Raw genomic sequence first — 25,270 nt, 5'->3', positions numbered from 1 at the left:
TTCATCTTACCTTTGGATTTTTGTAAAACTTTTTTGTCCTCGCAGCTCCATTTTTTTTTCTTTTTATTTTATTTTTCCTTCAAATGTTTATGGGATCCTTGTCGTAGCTTCAGTATTTTTTCTTTTTATTTCATTTTACCTTTAGATTTTTGTAACTCTTATTTGGTCCTCGTAGCTCCATTTTTTTTCTTTTTATTTCATTTTACCTTAAATGTTTTATTTTTGCCATTGTACGAAAAACGGCAGCTTGGGAATTTGCAACTCGAGGGAATTTGGTTTCGAATAATTTCGGCAACTTTGCTAATAATAAATAAAAAAAGAAAAATTAATTAAATTAAAAAATTAAATCCGTCACTAAGACTTACCTATATCAACCGTGCGGCTAAGTTACGTTTAAAATTTGTAATTATTTTTGCGTTGAAATTACTACATATTGTAGTGGGTAACGATAGTTCCAGTTCCATAGTTCCAGAATTCCTCCATTGTTAGCTTGATTATTTAACTTAATCTTACCTTCAAACTGCGATCTTTGTTTAATTTTATATCACGTTCCAATTTCCATTTTTTCTTATCGTTTCATTTTACTCACTCTCTCTCTTTAGATTATATGTCGGTGACTTCAAGTGCTGTCGGTGACAGTGCCTGGGAGAACAATTGGCTATTCAAAAAGAAGAAACCTTCCTTGGCCGGTGGTTCAATTTCAACATCAAGTGTTGGCATGTTGGTACCTGATCCCAAAGAAGATGTTCGCGCCCAAATCGGTGATAAGACGGCTGATGAAATAAGTGATCTTTCGGAATTGGGTTCGGATACCGATGATTCTTCAATGGATTTGTTGCGTGCCAATTTAGATCCAGTCAGTAATCGTTTATTCAATAAACATGTGATTGGTGGACAAAACAGTAAAATGGTTTTGGATGAATTGATTGAACGCAGCAGCATGATTTCAAATACTCTGCCGCTGGATCAGGAAGAAGCCTATGCCGAAACACGCAATGTCAATGTTGATGCTCCCAGTAAAAATGAAGCCATAAACACAAATGTCAGCCAGCAAAACGGAAATAACAACAATAACCAGGAAGATCAAAAGAATTTAGAGGTTCTAAATCCACCAATGGGCTTTGAAGACGAAAACAGCAGCAGCAGCAATCCCTTGGCAGGTATGTGGAATTTCATTTGCTTTCATTCCTTTTCGTTCCTAGCTTAAGAGAACTTATTATTTTGTTACATGCATTTAGATATAAGCCACCTCTACAGATCAATATTCCTTCCTTTAGATGAAGTGCTAGGCTCCACCACGTTCCGTTCTCCATTGTTTTTAGATTTGTCTTGAGTTTTGTTTTTGTAAGGTAACAATCTTGCTTTTCCCCTTCCCTTGAAAAGCTTTCCCGAAAATCAAATAAATCTATGCATGAGTTTTGGGCTGACAATTTCGTCTCTTCTCGTTTCGACATGTGTCATTTTTCATTCTATAAAAAACAGGTGAAGATATTTCCGATACAGAAGGTTGTATCGGTTTTAGCACCGTTGAGGTGGTAGAACCACCCTCTGAACGTACACCTTCAGTTGTTGAAATTCTAGCAGCCATGGCATTAGGTCCAATGTTGGCCGTTCCGGCTGCAGATGAACCAGCAGCTTTAACAACAGCCGAATTAATAACAATGAACGAATTGAAAAATTTGGCATTAGCCGAAATCAAGGCACGCTCTCAGGAAATGTACCCCCACAGTTTGGGAGTTATACCAGAAGAATTGACAGAATTTGATTTGAAAAATTTCCCCACACCAGAAGAACTTGAAGAGCAGGAACAGTTGGCTGAAAAATGTTTGGATAAGATGGCAGTATTGGAAACGATTGTTGAAACTTCAGATTCACCAGATAAAATGGAAGATAATGCTGGAGATTCGTTGAGTGGTGAAGACTCCACGGATAATACTTTGAAAACAGAAATTGTTGAAAACAAAATTACAAAGGAGAATGAAGAAACCAAGGAAACAGAAGAAAATGAAGATAAAGTTCTCAAAACTGTAGAAACAAAAGAGGCGGAAAAGAAAGAAATGGTTGAAGAAAAGTTATGCGAGCCTCAAAATATCCCCGAAGAAACTGTGGATAAACCTGAAGAGAAAACAGATAAGTTGGAGGAAGAAATTTTAGAAAAGCGAGAAGCAGAAGAAGCTGCCGCGACTATCGCTGAAGCGGATAAGACAATTCGATCTCAAGATTTACATGAACAAATTTCGGAGATTGTGGAAAATGCAGCAACCAAAACCGAGGAATCTACTGAAATCGTTACGAAAACAAAAGATGTGGAACAGGCAGGTACTGCTACCACTGAAAAGGACATTGAAACTAAAGACCAACAGGAAAAACCATCAGAAACTGTGGAAACCACGTCAACCAAAAACGAGGAACAAAACCAAGAATCTACTGAAAACGTCATAGAGATAAAAGAAGTGTATACTGCTGGCACAGAAACTCAATTGCAACATACAGTATCATCGGAAACTAGCGAAATTAAGCCTGAGAAAGAAATTACTTCTGGAACTAAAGAGGAATCGGCAGTGCAAAATGTTGATATACCCGAATGCCATGTTGAACAAGAAATTGTAGACACAACCAAATCAGTAGAATGTAATCTTGTAGAAACGCCCTCAGAGAAGACACAAACTGTTTCTTCAGTTTCAGCAGTAGAAGAAGTACCTCAAACTATAAAGGAAGAAACTGAGACATCAGCCCAACAAGCAAAACTATCGGAAGTACTAGAAGCAAAATTAGAAAACCTAAAGGAGAATATAGATACCGAAAAGGCTGAGCTAACATTATCTGAAGATGGTGAAAAGACAGAAGCCAAATTAACTGAAGCTGGAAGCTCTCTTCAAAGTGAAAATAACAAATCGGACGAAAATGATCAGAAAACTGATGGAACTTCCTCACCTTTAGATGTACCAACTTTGGAAACATTAGCCAAATTGGCTGCTGGAACTTCAGAAAATTCCTTAAAATCAGAGCAAAACTCTATTTCTGATTCTGGTAAAGGGACTTTAGAAAAATTACAAGAAGAATTTACGGAACTACCCACCATTGAGTTTCACATTCAAACCCTACCCTTGAATCCACTAAAAAAAGAAAATAAAGTAGAGGTTGTTATTTGTGAAAACACAGAAGGAAGTCCAGAACCAGCATCGACTACAGAACCTATAAAATCTGATATAGAAACTTCTGAAACTCCGAAGGTAGAAACAGATGTTCCTACTCCCATTGGGGACACTAATTCTCAGGTTATAAAAATAGTTGAGAAAGCGATAGAGGAAACTACGGACAAAGCGTTAGATGCAGATTCAAGTCCAGTGCAACAAATTGATCTACCAGCAGCTGATGAGGGTGAAAAAATTACCGAAAGCGAGACTGAAATAGTTGAGAAAGTTGTATCGGAAGTTGAGATTTCAAATAAAAATGTTTCAACAACAACTGAAGTTGAAACTCAAAAACCAGCACCAGAATCTCAAACTTCAACTGTGGGCGATGTATCTGAAAAAGAAACTGTTATTTCAGACCCTGAAGAAAAGTCTGGAAAAGAAGCAGAGGTTGTACCCCAAAAAATCTTGGAAGATCTTGGATCCACAATTGAAGCAGAACCCCAAAATTCTGCTCCTACTGAAGTTGAACCTCCAAAAGAATCGATGAATAAGGTATCAATTGTCGAAGGAGAAGCTAAAAACCTGGCAACTACCGAAATTGAATCTCAAAAATCCACAACAGAAGAAGTTTCTACGACTGAAATTGAACCCCAAAATTCCATTGCTGAAGGCTCATACGCAACTGAAATAGAAAAAGAATCTGCATCGGTGGAACAAATCGAATCTCATTCAGCAGACTTGCTTTCTACAGAAGCTAAACCTCAAGAAGCATCTGAGGAAAAAGCTTCTGAAACTAAAGTTGAACCCCAGAAACAATTTGATGAAGTTGCGTCTCATAATGTAGAATCTCCCACAGAAGGGCATCCTGAAAAACCAGTGGACCAAGAAGTAGCTAAACCAGTCCAAGAGTGTGTAACGCCTACAGATTCTGAGCCTCAGAAATTAATAGTGGAAGAAGTATCTTCGCCAGAAGTGGAAAATCAAATTCCTACAGAGAAAGAATCAATTGATGTTGAACTTGAACCACAAAAACCAACATCGAAAGAAACAACTAAAGAAGAAAATGTGCCTCAAAATGTTGCACAACAAGAGGTAACTGAAATTAAAGTTGAACCCTTGAAATCAGAGGTGGAAACACCATCTGAAGTTGAACCTCAATCGGGACAAGAAGTATCTCAGGCTGCTGTGCAACCACAGGCAGTATCAGAAGAAAGCACAGCTGAAGTCGATAAGACGGACGTCCAGCGTCCAAAGTCAGAAGAAGTAAATGCAACAAATATTGAATCTCAAAAATCGGACACAGTTGTGGTAGAAGAAGTACCTCAGGCTGAAATCGATTCTCAAAAGGCTGCTGATGAGAATGAGACTGCGGGAGAAGTTGAATTACAGGATGCAACAAAGACTTTTAAAACTCCTAAAATTGAAACTAAAAAAGCCGAAGCAGAAATAGCTCCTCAGGCTGAGATATCCACTATAAACATAGATGTGGTAGAAGAAACATCGTCATCTGACGTGCATGCTCAAAAGGCAACCGAAGTAAATAAAAATGCTACTGAAGAAAAGTCACAGGAAGCAGCTGTAACTGAAAAATCCGAGGATGAAATAGTTCATGAGGCGGAGTCATCTGCCAAACCAGCAACAGAAGGAATATCAGCCAGTCATGTTGAAACTCCAGTAGTAGAATCAAAAGAAGCAAAGGATGTAGTTGAAGCTCCAAAAGATGCAGCGGATGATACATCATCGGATCCAGCTGTGGAGCCTCAAAGTTCATCAGCAGTATCCACAGATGTAGATCCCCAAAATGTTGCAACTGAAGTTGAAGATCAATGCGATAAGTTACACGAAACGCCAACGATTGAAGCAGAAGTTTCAAAGGAAACAGTTGCACCACAAGAATCAGCAATAGAAGTGATTAAAGGTGAACCTCAAAAAGAAGCCGTGAAAGAAGAAATCTCGACCAACATTGGAGCACAATTAGAAACTGGAGAAGACGTGAGCTCAGTAGAAGTGGATGGTACAAAGTCAGCGGTAGATAATACGTGTGTAGGTGAAGTCAAATCTCTCAAGGAATCCTTAGATACTGAAGAATCTCCAAAGAAAGACGAACCATTGGCTGAAAATCCTAGGGAAAATCTATCTTCAAAACAAGAGGTTAATGATGTTCCTTCAGCAAAAGAGGAAAAAACCGTACAAGCTGTAGAAACCATAACTGCTTCCGATACGGAAAAAGTAGCTCTGGAAGAAATTAAATCTGAAAAAATGACTATGGAAGAATCGTGCACGAAAGATGTTGAATCTGCAAAACCAGCAACTGCGGAAGTATTAGACTCTGAAATAAAACCTCCAAAAGCTACAGATGATGCTGAATCTCAAAACGTAAATATTATTAAAAGTGTAGACGCCACAGCGATCGGTACCAAAGAATCTGAAATTTGTACAGAATCAAAAACAGTCGAAGATGTAAAACCGGTAATTGCAACCCATAACGCCGAAGAAAATGTTAGCGAATCGAATGCTAGTGAAGTAACTGAAACTGATGAAAAAGAAGGAATATCTGTCGTCCCAAAGGAGACTAAAGAAGAATCTCAGTCTTTGACATGTGAAGCTGAAGATATCGAATCGAAATCAGAAGACTCCTCAATTGAAAATTCAGCAACAGCAGAGTTGTCATCGTCTGAAGTAGAATCAAACGCTGCAACTGCAGTTGAACCGCAAAGTACAGTGGAGGACACAAAAATGTCGGTTGAATCTGCTGTCAGTACAGAAAATATTGCAGAAACTATTCCTTCCGAATCTAAGATTGTTGAAACAGGAACTGAATTGTCTGAAACACTACCCTCAGTCGACAAGTCTGTAACTGTTGGCGATTCTTTGTCCACAGAGACAAAAGAGGAAAGTCCCACAACTAAGGAAGAATCTCAAGAGGCAACTTTGAAGCCCACTAATCCTTCGAATCCAGATGATAGTTCACAAACTTTAGAGACAAAGATTGAAACGGCAACTGAAACCAATGTAAGTCCAACATCTGATAGTCAATATAAGGAAACTATCGATGAACTGACACCAAAAACAGAAGATACTCCATCTGAAGTTGAAAATAAAGTAGAGTCAAACGCCACAGAAAACACGTCAGAAAAAGGTGAAACTAAGGCTGATGCTGAGTCAGTAGGTTCACAAACTGACGGAGAATATGTAGCCTCATCAAAAGAAAAACCTGAAAAGCCATTAGATACTCAACAGGATTCACCATCTGAAATGCCTGCAACAACACAGAAAACACTTGTAAAAACTATTCCAGACCAAAGTTCTGTCGATAAATCTACGAATACTGGAGATCAACCTTCTAAAGAGTGCAAAATAATGGAAACAACGCAGGAGGAAGAAGCTTTAAAAGTTTCCACAGTAGAAATATCTACCTCAGAAGAACCACAAGCAACTGAGGAAAAGGAAACCCCGACCCAAATTCCATCATCGGCATCAAGTTCGCAATTGAATGTTGGAAAACTAGATGCTAAGGAGCCTACAGAAGAAAATATCCTAGCAGAGAAATCACAAACGGAAGAAGACTCCGCAGAAACAGAACAACAAATCAAAGAAATACCTTCAAACCTATCGTTGCCCTTAGAAACGCCACCTACAGCAGTAGAGGTCGCTGCAATCGAACAGGTGGCAGATGTTTCCTCGGCATCAAAAGAAACGAACGCAAAGGAAACTGTGGAGGAAATCGCCAATGTAGCTAAGGCTAATCCAACCACAGTTGTTGATGTTAATTCCAGCACAGAACCAACATCTGAAACAACGACTGAGAAAAATGTAGAGGACGATAATAAAGCAGCATCCGAAGAAACCCCAGCTGTAGCAAAATCTGATGAAACAGTTGTTATCGAGTCGAATCCAAACCCAACTGTTGAGGAACCTAAAGATGTTGTTCATGAAGTGGCGGAGGTCACTGCTAGTGAAACAAGTTCAATAGCAGTATCTCAGGAAAATGTCGTTGAAGTTCCCACAACAACAGATTCCACACTTACTTCGACAGCAGGAACATCAATATTGGAAATTTCTACAAATCCAAATTCCAAATCAACTACAGATCCAGTTTCCCAGGGAATTGATTCAACCACACAACCTGCATCTGATATCGAGCAGAATTCGGCGAAAGAAATTTCTAAAGAAACCACTTCAGAGAAATCTGTTGACGCTCCAATTCCAGTTGAAGAATCAACTGCTTCGGCAGTAGAAGAGAAAGTTCCTACTTCAAAGGACTCGGAAGTATCTTCGGTAACTTCAAAGGAAACCCCAACAACATCAGAAACTTGTTCTAAGGAGCTTGGCTCTGAGCAAATTCCAACCGCTCTTGAAACTTCTTCCCAAGAACCAATTCCAGTGGCAGCGTCCGAAGAAAAGGACAAAGAAGTTTCATCTTTGTCAGAGGGCGCATCAGCACCAGTTGAGAAAACAACATCTTTAGAGGTAACAGAATCAACACCAGTGGCTGTGTCCGATGATACTGTGAAGGAGGCATCCGATACCTGTTCAAAGGAAATTGATGATAATGTTACCACAGAATCAATAATATCCAAAGAAGAGCTTTCAAACCCATCTGAAGATACTTCAATTGATCCGAAAGCAGTGGAAGTCTCTGAAAACGCTATTATTGAAAGTCCTACTGTTTCAGAGGAAACTACAAAGTCATTAGAAGTAAAGGATGCTCCCAAAATTAAAAAGCCTTCCGCTGAGATTTCTGAGACAACAATTGAAACAGTTGTATCTGAAAAAGAGGTTCCTTCCACTGTTTCTGAAGTATGTACCCCAGTGGAAGTTACTGTCACAGCCGAATCAATTTCTGTGGGAGAATCTAAAGAACATACAGCGGAAATCCCTAGTGCAACTGAAACTTTTGTAGCTCCAGCAATAGACAATGTTGTCACTAACCCAATATCGACGTCTGCTGATGTGTCTGAGAAAACGACCGAAGAAGTTTCATCTGTAGCAGATTCATCCTCAGCAGAAATAGTGTCAGAATCAACACTGGTAACTCGAAGCACAGAGAATGAACCGGAACAAAAATCACAGTCCGCAATATTACCTGAGAAAAATAGTGAAGAAATTTCGGTTGCGGAAGAAACTTCTCAACAGGAAAAGGTATCGGAGATAACGGTCGCGAATGTTAAAAGTTCAGAACAACCAACTTCTATAAAAAATGAGTCAGTAATCACATCAAATCCAGTTGCAGAAGATGCTAAGCCAACCTCAGAAATAATCTCGGCTCCTATTGCAGAAGTTATGACCCCAATAACTCCCGAATCGCCATCAATAGAAATATCGGAGATTGTAGAAAAAGTTGAAACCCATATAACATGTAAATCACCTTCCATTGATTCGGATTCCGAAGCATACAAAACTCCACCATCGGAATTACAGGCAGATTATCAAACTCCGCTGGAATCACCTAATCTCCAGAAATCAAATATTGATATAAGTTCATTATCTCCAACTCAAGACACTTTCAGTGGTAGTGAAACTGAAGTTACATCCGCCGCGGAAACTATTAGTGACGCTATAATGACAGATTCAGAAAATCAACCAATTTCTAAGGAAGTTATAGTTGAAGCAACTGAAGCTCCTCCAACAGCAGGAGCCACAGAAACTAATAGTGACGCTATAACAGATTCTGAAAATCAACCAATTCCTCAGGAAGTTATTGCTGAAGCTACAGAAGCTCCTACAACAGAAGGTGAAATAAATAATAACGACATCACCGAAGTTCCGCTTAATGCAAACACAGCGCAGAAGCAAAATCCCAGAGAACCTTCGGAAACAACTACGCTGCAGCAAACTAATGAAACAAACGGGGAGAATGGAAAACCTGAATCAACTCCCGATCAAAATGTGCAAACAGTGGCAGTAGAAAAATCGACTGAAAAGCAAGATTCACCTTCACCAAGCCAGGAAATAACACAATCTGATCCTCAGTTATCAACAGAGGGAATGATAACAGAAACTGATAAACCTACTGTAATACAACCCGAAACCGTAGAATCTTTTACATCAACAGCGATTCCCGAAGACCATTCAAAAGAGGTCAGTGAGGTAACAGCTGAAAAAGAAACAACTGCAAATAAGGCTCCCTCTAGTGAAGGAACAGTTACAGCCGAAAAAGTCCCTGAAGCTTCAGGATCTGAAAGTTCTGATATAGCACCATCAAAAATTGAAGTTAAGGAAGCTGTAGCATCTGAATCTCCGACAGTATTAGAAGCTCCAACATCAGAACTATTAGAATCCAAAGCTGCAATAAAAGATATTCCAGCTTCACAAAATGTGGCATCAGCAGTCGACGAATCAATCGAAAAAGAAACAAATCCAAATACGGCGACCTCTACTGAAGAAACCACACAAGCCGAAAAAGCTCTTGAGTCGGAAGCTCCAGCACCTGAAAGTTCCGATACAGCACTATCAAAAATTGATGTAAAAGAATCACTAGCATCCGATGTTCCTTCATCTGATTGTGCAGCATTAGAGGCTGCAGCCTCAAACCCTCCAACATCAGAACCTTTAGAATCAGAAGCTGCAATAACAGATATTTCCCCTTCAGATGACGCAGCCCCAGAATTAACCGAAAAAGAAACAAATCCAAATGCGATTCCCTCTAGTGAAGGAAAAGGTCCAGCTGAAAAAGCTCAACAATCGGAAGTACTAGCCCCTGAAAGTTTAAAACCAAAAGCTTCAACATCTGCTGTAGAAGCATCAGAAATACCAGCCAATGAAGCCTTGGTATCCGAAACTCCTACATCTGATACTCCTACATTAGAAGCTCCAGCACCACAACCTTCAGAATCAGAAGCATCAACAACAGATATTGCAGCTACAGAAAGTACTGCATCAAAAGTTGATCGCATTGATATATCAACAGAAAATGAAACACCTGCAAATGCTACTCCCTCTAGCGACGAAAAAGTTCCATCAGAAATAACTCAAGAATCTGCAGTTTCAGGGTCCGAAGTTCCATCTTCTGACGAAGCACTATCAAAACTACATGTAACTGAAGTTTTAGCATCCGAAGCTCCATCATCCGATTCCGCAGATTCAATAGCTCCAGTTACAACAGAAATAGCTCCAGCCCTTGAGGTTTCCGAGTCAGAAACACCAAAACCAACTTCTGTAACGGAAGCTTTAGCATCCGAAGCACCACCTTCTGACTCCCCAGCTTCAGAAGTTCCAGAACCCTCTGAAGCTTCCACTGGATTAGAGACTGCGGCCTCAGTAGCTCCAGTTAAAACAGAAATAGCTAAAGAATCAAAAGCTCCAGCACTTGAGGTTTCCGAGTCAGAAACACCAACTTCTGATGTGGCACCTTCAGACAAAACAGTAATGGAAGCTTTAGCATCCGAAGCACCAACTTCTGATTCTCCGGCTTCAGAAGTTCCAAAGCCCTCTGAAGCTTCCACAGATATTCCGACATCCGTAAATTCATCATCTGGAATTTCATTGCCAGATGCTGAAGCGTCAAAAGAAAAACCACAACCAGTATCGGACATTTCAGAAGTACCAGCATCAAAAGCTATGCGGTCAGGAGATCCAGTGTCTGAAGTGCAAAATATTCCAGTTGAACAAAGTACAGCATCAGAAGTTCCAGTGTCAGAAATTCAAGCATCGGATGTTTCCATGTCCGAAGCGGCATCAGTATCCGAAGTTCCAGCGAAAGCCGAAGCGGCAGAAGTCTGTGTGTCAGGTTCTGCAGCGTTAGAGGCTGAAGTTTTAGACTCTTCAAAAGCTCCAGAAACCGAAGCTCCAATAAAAACTATTACACCTTCAGAAAATACAACATCAGAAGGTTCTGTAGCGGAAATTCCAGCATCGGTGCCAGAATCGACAGCTTTGAAACAAGAACCAGCCGAATCTCTAGGATCAGCAATTCCAGTGACAGAAGCGCAAACATTGAACGCTCCAGCATCAGAAGCTTCACAAGCAGAACTTAAAAATCCAGATACTCCTGATGAACAGCATACAGCATCAGAAGTTTTAGCACTAGGTGCTGCTTCAATGCCAGATGTTCCTGCTAAGGCAGAAGTTATAGAAGGTTCTATATTAGAAGCTTCTACATCAGCTCCGGAAGCTTCCACATCAAACCCTACAGAGCATAAGGCTCAAGCGGAAACAAAACCTTTAGAGGGCAGTGAAGTAAAAACCGAACGTGAATCCGAATCACATGTGACTTCCCATGATGAAGATAAAATTGAAGTAGCAAATACAGCAGAAGCTGAATCATCTGAAGCTAATTTAGTGGCGCCAGCATCCGAAGGTTCTGAGTCAGTTGCTGCAACACCTGAATTCGCCTCTTCAGCAGAAACCGAAACTCCAGCTTTAGAAACTGCAACCTTAGCAACTTCAGCATCAGAATCTTCAGAAGTAGAAGCTCCAACGTCTGGAACTACAAAATTAGAAACTTCTGAGACAGATACCAAAGTTTCCGCAAACTCAAAATCTGTCGTTCAAGCACAGGAATCAACTACATTATCAAAAGTTTCAAAAGCTGAAGATTCATCATCAGAATCTCCTGCACTTGAAGTTGCAAAACTAGAAGCTACAGAGCCCAAAATACCAACATCAGAATCCACAACTTCAGAAAATCAAGCTGCAGATGTTTCAGTTTCAGAAATTTCAATGTCGGAAATTCAGGCTCCACAACCCTCAGCGTTAGAAGCTGCCACACCAGAAATTTCGACAAACGTTACATCGCAAGAATCAGTTCCTGTGCCAGATATAGAACCTGCACCAACATCTGAAGCTGCAATATTGGATTCTCCAGCCCAAGAAGGTGGAAAACTTAATGAATCAGAAACACCGGCTTTGGGTTCCGAACCAGAAGCAACAGTGGCAGACACTTCAGAATCCCAAGCCTCAGCGTTGGATGCTACATCCACAGAACCTGTCACATCTGAAAACCCAGGTAAAATTGAAGCATCCAAAATGTCAACATCGGATGTTGTTACCTCGGAAGATTCAGTGTCAGAAGTTGCTCCAGAATCAGTAGTTTCAACCGAGGAAAAGACTGTGCTAACAGAATCTTCAGCACCTGAAGTTCCTACATCCGATCTTACAATATCCGAACCTCTAGTGTCAGAAACTTTAACACCAAAGCCAGAAGATCCAAAACCAGAAGATCCAACACCAAAACCAGAAGATCCAGTATCTGATGTTTCTGCATCGGAAGTTTCCGAATCGGAAATTCAAGCACCAGAAGTTCCAGCATCTGGAGATTCAGCAGATAAGCCAATTTCAGTACCAGCATCTGAAGTTCTAAAACCAGAAAATATAGACACAGTGCCAAGTATAGAACCAGCATCAACATCTGAACCAGCAATATTAGATTATCCACCTCTAAAGTCAGAAACGTCTGACTCAGCACCAGATGCAACAAAGCCGGACACTTTAGAATCATCCACTGTACCAGTAGATAAATCAATTTCAGCACCGGCATCTCAAGTTCCAAAACCAGAAAATATTGACACTGAGTTTTCAATGTCAAAAGCATCAAAAGAATCCAAAGCTTCAGTATCAGAAGTTCTGGCTTCGGACGCTCCTGTGCCAGAAACTCCATCTGACGTTTCAAAACCTGAAGATATTCACACAGATAGTTCAATACCAAAGAATGAATTTTCAGAAGTATCCGAAACTGCGGTATTGAAATCCGAACCTTCAGTCACTTCCATGCCAGCAGATTCAACGTTAACTGCATCATCAACAGACGCTGCACCAAAAGAAACCCCAAATAAAATAGAAAGTGAAGAAACAGTTCAGGAATATCCTAACCTCACAGACGTTTCCTCAAAACTCCAATCAGAATCTGGTGATACTTTTGTTAGAGATTCAGAAAAGCAGGAGACAAATGATGCGGTATCTTCGCCAGAAACCACTGCATCAGCAGATTTAACGACAGCACCTGCGTCAACAACATCTGAGATTCAAGAATCAGAAGCAATGGTGGCTACTCCGCCAACGGAAGTACCAAGTACAGATATGCCTTCACAAACAGTTCTGCCTTCCTCGTCTTCTACAGAAAAAGTGTTGGCAGAATCATTAGTTGCTCCACCAGCAGATGTCTCAGTCAAAGACGTGTCTGAGGAATCCAATCAAGAAGCACCGCTACCAACACCATCGTCGGATAATAATGAAAAGCGAATAGAAATTATGCAAGAATCTCCACCATCTCTTACCGATGAACCTGTACCAACGGAAACTTCCAAAGATAACGAAGAAGTGGTAGAATCTCTTGATATAGTTGTTGTAAAACTTGCAGAACCTTCCGAAATCAAAACAGGTGAATCTCCTCCTTCCCCATCAACTGTAGAAGAACAAACAATGCCTCCAAAAACCACTGTCGATGATACAAGTGTACCCAACATTCCAACAACAGATGTTTCTAATGAAGCCTCCCAAACAACAATTACTTCTCAAACCTCAGATACCCCAGTAAATACAGAACAACCAATTAATACTCCTGAATCCTCCTCAAATGCCGTTATCAATGAAACATTGTCTTCAGCTGCTTCAAAAGAAATAAATAAGAGCGATGTCTCAGCATTAACTCCCAATGAAGTTTCCACCTCCGACAACACCACACCAACTAGCCTAATGGAAAGCTTAACCGAAAATACCCAACCTCCCGTAGGTTCCACCAATAACACAGAGACGGAATCAGCTCCTCTTACTACCAAATCCCTAGATCCAAATCTTTGCGAAGGCTCTACAGTATCCCATGACTTAACCACAGCTGAAGAAGCAAAAATTCCCTCAGTTGACTCGGATAATTGTGTTTCCCAAAGTGAAGAAATATCCCAAGTAGTTAAAGATCAATCTCCAAATGCAGATTCAAAAACAGAAACAAATATTGTTTCGGAATCGAAAGAAATACCAACCGCTGCTTTGCCGCAACCTATTTCCACCCTTGGAGAAACAACAACAGAAACTGTTGAGAAAGTACCTAGTTCCTCAGAAAATCAACTCAATAGTACTCCCGAAGAATCCAGTACTGAACCAAAAGAATCCACAAATGCAAAAGATACTTCGGAAATTAACAATCCAACTGAATCGGCCAGCTCATCGGGCAAACTTGTTGATCCTGAGGCCTGTAAGTCGCAAACAGAAATTGTTACTAAATCGGATTCTCTCCTACATGAAGCACCTTCTTGTGATACTTCGGAATCCAAAACCACTGCAATTGGCACGGCTTCTGAAGTATCTCCAGTTCAAGACAATCCCCCAGAAAATCAAGAGCAGCCCAACAAGTTGGACGATGAAGGAAAATCGGGTGAGATAGTTGATTCTACTACCGAAGAATCTAAGGAAGTCGGTACGCTCGAATCTTCTGTTGCAAGGGTTGAAAGTGATTCTGTTGTAGAGATTCCACAGCCAGATGAAAAACTTGAAGTACCATCTCTAGAAACAAGATCTGAATCTAATTTGCCAAAGACGGAAGAGTCCAAACAAGACACTACTTCTAAAGTCGATGTGGAATCTCCCAGTTTAACAGAAGACGAAATCAAATCAGTTTCGTCAACAGAGGTTCCCCAACAGACCGCAACAGTCTCCGAAGTTGATAAAAGTTCTTCTGGACCGCCAGAGACAGATGCTCCGACTTCGACTGAATTAGCAGCATCGGCATCGCAAACTGAAACAAAAGATGATAGTACAGCTCTTCCTCAAGAGAAGTTAGTCACAGTATGCGATATAAAAACGTCTGAAACAAAATCATCTGAACCGGAAGGGTCAGAAGTTCCAAATACCAAAACTGTAGTTCCAGATGTTTCTGCTACAGAAATAAAAAGTTTAGAAGAGTCAAAGTCCGATGTTTCAGTCTCTAAAGACTCCATATCAGAAATTCCGGTATTAGAATCATCGTCGTCTGAAACTGCAGCAATAGAATCTCTAGCCTCAGAAGCTCCAGCATCAGAAATAACAGTTGTAGAAAGCCAGGCATCACAAGTTGCCACCTTAGATATTTCTATAACACAAGTCTCGGCATCGCAAACTACATCATCAGGGGTCCTGGTAACAGAATGTCCAGAATCAGAGGCTCACACATTAGAAATTACTAATGCAGAAATGCAAGCATCAGAAGGTTCTACTGTCTTGAAAGTGATGTTATCACAAAATTCAGAATCTGAGATTGCATCATCAGCAAAAGAAGTTTGTCCTGTTGTAGCATCAGAAGCTCCAGGCTTAAAAGTAACCGTTCTAGATGTTTCGATATCCGAAATTCCTGTGTCTGAAACTTCGTTATCAGAGGTTCCGGTATCTGAAGACCCAGTGTCAGATACTACAAAATTAGAAACTCAAGCATCAGAAAATTCTACTGTCTTAAAAGTTTCGGTATCACAAACTTCAGAACCAGAAACTTTATCACCACAAGTTCCACCAACAGAAGTTATAGATTCCCAAGTAGTAGAATCGGTAGCTCCAGCATTAGAAGTAATCGTTTTGGAAGTTTCCATAGCAGAAGTTCCGGCATCTGAAGGTCCAATATCACAAGCTCAATTATCAGAAATTACAAACAAAGAAACTCAAGCATCAGAAACGTCTGTCTTGGAAGTCTCAATATCACAAGTTTCAGAATCGGACACTACATCAGCTGAAGTTCCTATAGCAGAGTCAGCAGCAACAGGATCAGAAGCTCCAGCATTAGAAGTAACCATTTCAGAAGTTTCGATATCAGAAGTTCCACTGTCGGAAACTTCATTACCAGAAGTTCCGGCATCTGAATGTCCACTATTACAAGCTCAAGCATCAGAAACTACAAACATAGAAACTCAGGTATCAAAAGCGACGGTTTTGGAAGTCTCAATATCTCAAATTTCTCAATTGGAGACTTCATCACCCGGAGTCCCTGAACCAGATACTCTATCAACTAATTTGTTAAACTCCGCAGTTTCGGCTCAATTGGAAACTTCATCATCAGAAGCTGCTGTATCAGAAGAACCAGCAATCGAAGTTATAGTATCGGAAGTTGTAAAACTAGATGCTCTAGAGTCAGAATCCGCAGATAAAGAATCTCAAGCTTTGGAAGCAACCGCTGCAGAAGTTTCAACATCAGAATTTCCAGTATCGGAAACTTCATCCTCAAAAGTTGCAATATCTAAAACTTCGCCATCGGAAGTACCCTTATCGGAAACTTCGTCATCAGAGGTTCCAGTATCGGAAACATTATCATCAGAAGTTCAAGTATCAAAAGCTCAAGCATCAGAAATTACAAATATGGAAACACAAGCATCAGAAGTTACTGTGTTGGCACCAGTTTCAGAATCAGAACTTCCTATATCAGAAACTCTTTCGACAGAAGTTTCAATTTCTTCAGTTCCACGACAAGAAGTTAATGTTTCTGAAGTTGTAACATCAGGAACTTTAGAAATTCAAGTTTCGACAACGGAAACACCGTCAGCAGAAGCGCCAGTTTCAGATACTCCTGCGACAAGAATTTCAGTCTCAAAATCTGCAGACACAAAAGTTTCAGAAACGGTAGTTCCGACATCGGAAACTCCGTCATCAGAAGCTCTAGTTTCAGATACTCCAGCGAAAGAAGCTCCAGTATCAGAATCTCCAGAAACAAAAGCTTCAGCAACAGTAGTTCCGACATCGGAAACTCCGTCATCAGAAGCTCTAGTTTCAGATACTCCAGCGAAAAAAGCTCCAGCATCAGAATCTGCAGAAACAAAAGCTTCAGCAACAGTAGTTCCACCGGAAGAAGTTCTAGTATCAGAAGCTTCAGAAAAAGAAGTTCTACCACCGGAAGTTTCAGCGACAGAAGCTCTAGTCTCAGATACTCCAGCGAAAGAAGCTCCAGTATCAGAATCTCCAGAAACAAAAGCTTCAGCAACAGTAGTTCCACCGGAAGAAGTTCTACTATCAGAAGCTTCAGAAGAAGTCGTTCTACCACCGGAAGTTTCAGCGACAGAAACGCCCGTGTCTGAAGTTTCAGTACCCGAAGCTCCAATATCACAAGTTGCCATTTCAGAAGTTTCAAACCCACAAACAACGAAAACTGAAATAGCAGAAGTTCCGAAAGTGTCAGAATTGATTATAACAAAGTCTGAACTTCTGCCACCAGAAGTTTCAGAATCACAAATAGATATTGTTAAAAGTGTTGTTGCTCCTCAGGAGCATGATAAGACTGAAGCTGATAATAAAAAGCTGGAATCAACTGGTTTAACACCAGAAGAAACCGCTGAGCAGTTAGAAGGTCAGTCGTCAACTTCGCAACTTAAGGTAGCACAAGATATGGAAATGAATGTTCCTCAAGAGAGTTCTGCCAATGTTCCTGAAGAAACTCCTTCCACAGAAGCAGCGGAAACAGAAAAACCGGCAGTTTCCGAAATTACAAAAGAGGACAACATTTCTAACGGTTCACCGGTTCCTACACAGGAGATAATCGATGCAACTGAATCTAAAGATAAAACAGCAACTGATGATAAAAAATCATCAGAAAATATTTCAGAAGAGACCGTAGAATCCTCCAGCTCAGTAGAACCTAAAGAAATGAATGAAAAGGTCGCATTATTGGAAGCCGAGCTTTCTTCTGTTCCCCCAATTGCTGCTGATAGTTCATCAAGTCCTCAAGAGAGTTCAACAACCATTCCACAACAAACAATAACAGAACCTGAGAAATCAACAACCGCTCAAGGCGAACATAATCCTAAGGAATCTCCAGAAAAGTTAACACCAATTGAAGCTGGAGATAAGAAACACTTAGAGGCTGCCAAGGAATCTACCGAAATCTCGGAAGATACCACAGAGCCTACCGTTCAACTAGAACAAGAACTAGCTTTAACGGAACATTCTGCTGTTTCCAAAATTGCTGAAAATATTTCGACTCCTCAGGAGAGTATAAACAAACTCCATGAAAAAACTACAGCTTCACTGAAATCAGTTCTAATTTCTGTCGCACCAAAAGATCAAAATTCACTTCCTAACGAACCTCCAACCGTTTCAAATGAAAAAGTTCCTCAGCAACAAACTGAAAAAGAAGAACTTCCATTAAAAGATGAAGTTTCCGATGAAAGTATGGCGAATCCTATAGAATCGATCGCACTAGAGAGCCAAGAAACAACTTCCACTGCTCAAATTTCTGCGGAATCTGCAACCGTTGAAGAAATTTCTCAGCCTCAAACTGATTCTGAAAAAATACCAGCACCAGAGAAAGTTTCCGACGATAGTAAAGAGATTCCCACAGAATCGAGTCCGAAGGAATTTTTCGAGGCAACTTCAAATGTTCCACAGCAGGTTTGCACGGAAACATCTAAAAATGTTGAAGAAGAATCCCAAAGCGATCCAATAAAAATAACATCTTCGGATGAGGGATCGCATCCGATTGCTGTCAAAAATGTTCAGACAATTCCTGACGATAATAAATCTGAAAAGAATTCCGCAATACCTCAAAATGAATCGGAAAGTTCACTTTCTGATTCATCTGTAACACTTCCACAAGGGAATCTTACAACGGAAACAGTTCCTATTTGTGAAAAGGAAAAAATTACAGATGACCTTAACAAAAAGGTTCCTCGTACAGATCTATCTGCACCAGAAGTATGTTCCGCATCATCTGCTGAATCGGAAACGATTCAAGTAGTTCCAAAAGAAACGCTTGAAAGTGAAATCAAAATAGCTGAACCACAGACCACGGCCAAAGAAACAATCATTGCCAGCGAAACGGAATCTTCTGGACCAGGAGTATGTGGTGTGATGACTTCCTCGGCTAATATTGAAACTGCTCTGAAAGAGCAGGTGGATTCAAAGAAGGCTAGTCTGGAAGCAACCAATGCTATAGAAAATGATGACACTCCTGTAACGGAAGTATGTCCCATTATGGATACCACTCAGACAGAAGATTCCAAATCATTACAGGATTTGAAAGTAGAAAAGGCTATTGAATCATTAAATAACGCTTCTACATCTCAACCCGATGATCACATCTCATTGTCTAGATCAGAAACAATTAAGATTAGTTCAGATGTGGCGGAACCTACTTCTTCTGTAGAACTACTACTTGAAACTGAAACCGAAGTTCCAGCTAGCCAAATTGAAGAGGATACAGTAGAAACTTGTGAAATTGTAACAAGCGATTTGCCACGTAGTGTATCATTAGCTGAGGAGTTGGCAGAAGCTCTGCAGGCAACCCAAGATGTCCATTCAACAGTAGAGCCTGTTGAAGAGGCTAAGAGTTATACCAAGGAGATGGAAGCTGATAATACAAAGGAGCCAAGTGATGTTCCATCAGACATACCAGGCAATAAATCTGAAGCTTCGAACTCAAGTTGTAAAATATCGGAGTCTTCAATTCCATTATCAAAGATCTCAGCTGCCAGTGAGCTAGCATCAGAAATTTCTACACAAGGAGAAATTAAGCAGAATATTGAAGAATCTTCGACAATCGTTGAAGAATCTGTGATCTCGGCATCTGAAACCTCTGAACAACAAGAATCAACAGATCACTCTTCGACAATCGTTTCAGAGTTTATGCTAACGTCATGTGAAACTCCTGGTGTAGTCGTCCAAACGTCAACAGAGAAATCAACTTGTGATGTCCCAACATCAGATGTAGAAATACCTGCTAATGAGGCAGCACCGGAAACATCCGAGCAAAAAGTACCAACAGATCGCTCTTCAACAATCGTCTCTGGATCTGTAATCTCGACATTTGAAACTCCTACTCTAGACGTTCAAACGTCACCAGAAAAACCAACTGACGAATTTCCAGTATCAAAGGTAGAATCTGCTATCGGCCAACAAGCATCAGAAACACCTGAACAAAAAGAATCAGCCATTGCAGAAGCTGTGATCTCAACATGCGAAACTCCTAGTGAGCTGCTATTGGAGCAAAACGAATCATCCGAACATGTGTCGACTGTCGTTTCAGAATCTGTGGTTTCGGTATTTGAAACCTCTAGTCTAGATGTTCAAACTTCATCTGAAAAATCAACTGACGACGTTTCAACCGCGACTATTAAACCAGCTGTGAATGAATCTGCATCGGAAACATCTGAAAAAGAATCAGCAGATCGCTCTTCGGCAATCGTTTTAGAATCGGTGATTTTGACATGTGTAACCCCTGGTGTAGACGTTCAAATGTCAACAGAGAAATTAGCTGACGATGTTCCAACATCAGGTGTGGAAACCACTGTAATCGAACCAGCATTGGAATCCTCAGAAATGAAAGAAACAGAAAAATCTTTGACAATCAGTTCGGAATCTGTGATTTCGATATATGAAAAACCTAGTGCAGACATTCAAGCGCCAAATGAAAGTCCTGCAGTCGATGTTTCAACATCGAATGTCAGTGAGCCAGCATCAGATCAATCTGAACAAAAAGAATCCACAGATCATTCTTCGACTATCGCTTCGCATATTGTGATCTCAAAATGTGGAACTTCTTCTGAAGTCATTCAATCGTCACCTAAGGAATCAACTGGCGATATTGCAACATCAGATGTGGAAACAGCTGTACATGAGCCAACAACGGAATCCTCGGAACTCAAAGAAATCAAAAGCAATAGTGAAACATCAACAGAAAAATCTTCGACAATCGTCTCAGAATCGGTTGTTTCGACATGTGAAACTCCTTGTGCAGACATTCAAGACTCAACTGAGAAACCTACAGTCGCTGTTCCAACATCGAATGTAGAATCAGTTGTCAGTGAACCAGCTTCGGAACCATGTGAACAAAAAGAATCAGCAGATTATCCTTCTACAATCGCTCCGCAAACAGAAAAATCTTCGACAATCGTCTCAGAATCTGCGATTTCGACATGTGAAACTCCTTGTGCAGACATTCAAGTCTCAACTGAGAAACCTACAGTCGATGTTCCAACATCGGATGTAGAATCAGTTGTCAGTGAGCCAACTTCGGAGCCGTATGAACAAAAAGAATCAGCAGATTATCCTTCTACAACAGCTGTGAATGCGCCAGATTCAGAATCCACGAAACTCAATGAAATCAAGAACAATGTTGAAGCGTCAACAGAAAAATCTTCGACAATCGTTTCAGAATCTGTGATCTCGACTTGCGAGACTCCTTGTGCAGACGTTAAAATCTCAACTGAAAAACCTACAGTCGATGTTCCAACATCGGCTGTAGAATCAGTTGTCAGTGAGCCAACTTCGGAGCCACGTGAACAAAAAGAATCAGCAGATTATCCTTCGACAATCGCTTCGCAAACTGTTGCTCAAGCGTCAAATGAGGTGCCAACTGGCGATGCTCCCACATCTAGTGAGGGAACAGTTGTAAATGAGCCAGCATCGGAATCCTCTGAAGGGAAGCAAATCAAGAGCAATTTTGAAGGATCAACAGACAAGTCTCCGGCAATCGTTTCAGAATCTGTGATCTCGGAACATAAAACTCCTAGTGCAGACGTTCCAACCTCAAATGAGTACCCAACAGTTCCAACATCGCATGTAGAATCAGCTATAAGTGAGCCAGCGCCCACTGCGACAGCCGAAATTGAAGCCTCCAATAATGACATTTTACCAATTGGAATTTCCCCAGATTCAGAAAAACCAGAATCTGCAGCTGTTGAAAAGGAAATTATGAAGAATAATGAGGAGTCTTCAACAATCGTTTCGGAATCTGTAATTCCACCACATGAAAATTTATCTGTTGATGATCCTATTCCTGTTACGGATAGTTCAGCAAGTCTGGAAATTTCAGAATGCTCTCAAGATCAACCTTTGCCTTTAGGTGCCGATGAAAAGAACGTGACTTCCACATCATCAATAGCTGATGGCAGGATCAGGGAGAACGTTGAAGCTTCAACAAAATCCTCCGCGCAAATTATTTCACAACCTGTCCCTCCACCAGCTGAGAGTCTTACTGTTGGTGTTTTAACATCTGAAGTGAGAGATGAAAGCTGTAGTGGAAACAGTGACATTGTATTAGAGTCTCCCGAAAAACAAATTTCCATATCTACAGCTTCGAAAGAAGAGATCTCAAAGAAATCTGAAACAACAAAAATGTGTCTAAAAGAAGTTTGTTCGACAACCCAATTGATTTCGCCCATACAAAGTTTAGATATTTCTCCTGAAACTATAACCTCTGAAGATAAATCTGAAGCAACCTTGCCCTTGTCTTCTGCAGTTCAAGATATTGCAGCAACAGGTTTCCCATCAGGTATCATTCAAGATATAAAACCATGTAATGATTCAGAAATATCATCTAGCGTAGAAGTTTCAGAACAATTGCCAAATCAACAAATACAACAAAAACTTATTATGGAAACGTTTTCAATTGATCTCGGAAATTCGGAAATAGATGCCATGGAGGAAATATCTGGTGAAGTTGATATAAAAACCCAAAAACCCACCGTACTGAGCCACAAAACAAATGAAAATGCAACTGCAAAATCCCAACCATACGCCCAACCTCCTACCCTAGAGAGTTCCACATTATTGCGGAGTGAAATTCTGCAACACAAACCTGCTGAGTTAGGATTAGAAACTCCAGCACCCCATACCCAAACAACAAGTCGCCAACCTTCAGAACCCCTGAATGCCCTCCCTTTACAAGAGTTGTTAAATGATCCCACAGGAATTCTGTCCGAATCTTTGGAGGTTCAAATTTCTTCTTTAGAATCCACAGGTACTGCAGATGATGCAACCATAGTTGAAGATTTCTCACCACTTGATGGGCCACTTATGATGACAATGAAAACTCCCCCGTCCATAAGTACACGAATACCACTGTTGCTAATGGCCGGTGTGCCCACAAAGCCAGAATATAAAACAAGGCGATCAACTACGACCTTGAAGATAACATCAACCCAAGATTCAACAAGTCAAGAGATGCCCAAAGCCAAACCCCCAGAAATTACACCAGAAAGAGACTTAAAAGTGGAAGAGGAAGTGGTTTCAGATACCACAGTTACCACGGATTCCATGGCAGAAGGTATAAGTGATATAATCCCCAAACTAACTCCCATATTAGATACGAAAACAATCATAGAAACAGATTCAAAGTTGGAGAGCCACAAGCAGAAGCCAACTGACACCGATGCAAACATTGAACAAACTTTACCGATTACCTCTGAGAAAGAGAATCAGCAAGAGAGGCCCATATCCCTCTCGAAATCGTTCATTATTACTGCTGAAAAGGATTTGCAGTTTGCAATGAATTTGACTCCGAAATCCAGCTCCATAGAATATGACATATCTGCGAACGAAATAATTGAGTCCTTGGCAACGGAATATGAAATGATATCGAAGAAAGTAATAACAGATTCTGGAGAGGATACATGTCCTGGAAAGGTCACTGCTCTGGCCACACAAGCTGTTGAAGCAATGGGGACTCTCCAAAGAAGTCATGAAGCAGAATCTGCGGTGAATGGTTTAAGCATTTCCACAGATGTTGTAAAGGAACCCCTTCATGCATTTTCTTTGGTATCAGAATTTCTGCTTAGGAATATATCCAATGAGAATCTTAAATCTGCAAAAGAAATAAAGAAAGATGAAAGTGATGAATTGGAAAAAGTATCTCACGAAATGATATCCTTAGATGAAATTTCCTTAGACTCAAGTTCTGATGATGACAATATATCACAAATAAGTCAAGATTCTAGCAATGTGTCCGAAACGCAGCAGGCCTTATTAAATGTGCCACAACAAGGAAGAAAGCATCAAATTTTGGCAAGAAGTAATGCCATATCCTTGTCAACTTGTTCCGATGCATCCGTGGCCACAGTAAATGAAAATGTAGCTGGGAAAAATAGCATGGCATCATCTGAAGTATCCTCCGATTTGTCTATGGAATATAAGCCGAGTGAAAGTTCTGAGTCACAAAAGCGATTCAAGGAAATATTTGTATTAACCGTCGACTTACCAGTACCACCAGAAGCTTCAAGGGGTCATTCCGAAACTATGTGGGAACTCGATAAGATACATAAGATGAACTCAACAGAAGCAAAAGAAATGGAAATAGAAACGGGTACAACAAGTAAAGATGTGGGCCACCACCACCACCACACCTTAGGTTCCCTTGAAGGGAACCAGTTGAAACCTGGTGTGATTACACAAGAATTTCCGCTTACATCTAATTTGGAAACTTTTGAAAGAAGCGAGCAGTTGCAGACTGAAGTAAATGGTGCCATGAAATCAGGTTCCGTAGCTCAAACTATAACTTCGTTGAATGCGAAAGCTTCAGAATCGCAAGTGATTCCAGTAGAGGCAATGCCAAAGGCGACTGGGCAAGAAATTGTAACCTCCCAATCATATTTGGGGCCGCAAATGACCGCAGAATCTCAAATCTTTAAAGAAGACACAAACTTAATTGCCTCCAGAACTCAACCAGAAACGGAAATAACAACAATTTCAAAATCAGGTAATGTACCTGAAAATATGTCCTACCTTGAAGCGAAACAAACAAATACTGAAATGGTTACAGTATGTACTCCCCAATCGCATGTCCAAGAATCCGAAATAACTCAGCTTTGTAGACAATCTGAGAATGTCCAAAAAATTGAGACGCCTGGTAAAACAGAAATTTCCTGCAAAAATAAACCACCTAAAGATGAGACATCTAAGGAAACTGAAATTTCCTCAGAAAATGTCGTCATCAGTTCCAAGAAACAAGAACCAGTTCAGCGTGACCAAAGATCTGAAAATTCCGTTAATGATGAGAAATCCGCTGAACCTATTGTGGCCGATAATAATCCAACTGCCATAAAGACTTCACAAAAATCCAAAATTCGGCTATTTTCACGTACCTCCTCCTCAATTCTAACATCCATTGAAGAATATGAAGAAAACGAAATACCAGACACCCGCCGTTTGCAAACACAAAGTGAAACACCCAACGAAAAACCTCTCGATAAAAATGTTAAATCACAAAGTATATCATTTGAAGAAATAGATTCTCCTGTGCAATCACGACAATCCACAGTTACAGACTCTGAAAGCGAAACAGAATCTGAAGACGAACTAAAAACCCCTTACGAAGCAACACGAATAAACGAAGATCAACGACCAAAAACGAAAATCAATAAATTACAACGTCAATATGGCATAGAATACACCACTCCGAGTTTAGAAGATGGTTATCAGGAAGAAGAAGAAGAGGAAGCCAAATCACCACCAACATCACCGCCCCCACCACCTCC

The 25,270-nt window shown here is 40.5% G+C and overlaps 1 protein-coding gene across 15 annotated transcripts in view; it reads left to right on the top strand.

Annotated features, from left to right (window-relative positions):
- Window positions 1-25,270, top strand: part of M7BP (Myosin-7a binding protein) — a 246,315-nt gene that overhangs the window by 201,661 nt on the left and 19,384 nt on the right. For 14 of the 15 annotated variants that reach the window (XM_073991463.1, XM_073991462.1, XM_073991469.1 and 11 more), the window contains 2 exons: window positions 603-1,160; window positions 1,483-22,290. In XM_073991463.1, the coding sequence (XP_073847564.1) occupies window positions 603-1,160; window positions 1,483-22,290 (21,366 nt within the window). The remainder of the gene's footprint in view (window positions 1-602; window positions 1,161-1,482; window positions 22,291-25,270) is intronic. The other variant, XR_012413346.1, reaches the window with a different exon arrangement.

This window comes from Musca autumnalis, unplaced genomic scaffold (assembly GCF_047663935.1).
Source record: "Musca autumnalis isolate F117 unplaced genomic scaffold, ASM4766393v1 scaffold_5, whole genome shotgun sequence".
NCBI lineage: Eukaryota > Metazoa > Arthropoda > Insecta > Diptera > Muscidae > Musca > Musca autumnalis.
The sequence above is the reverse complement of the archived record's forward strand: the minus strand, read 5'-3'. Positions and strand labels throughout refer to the sequence as shown.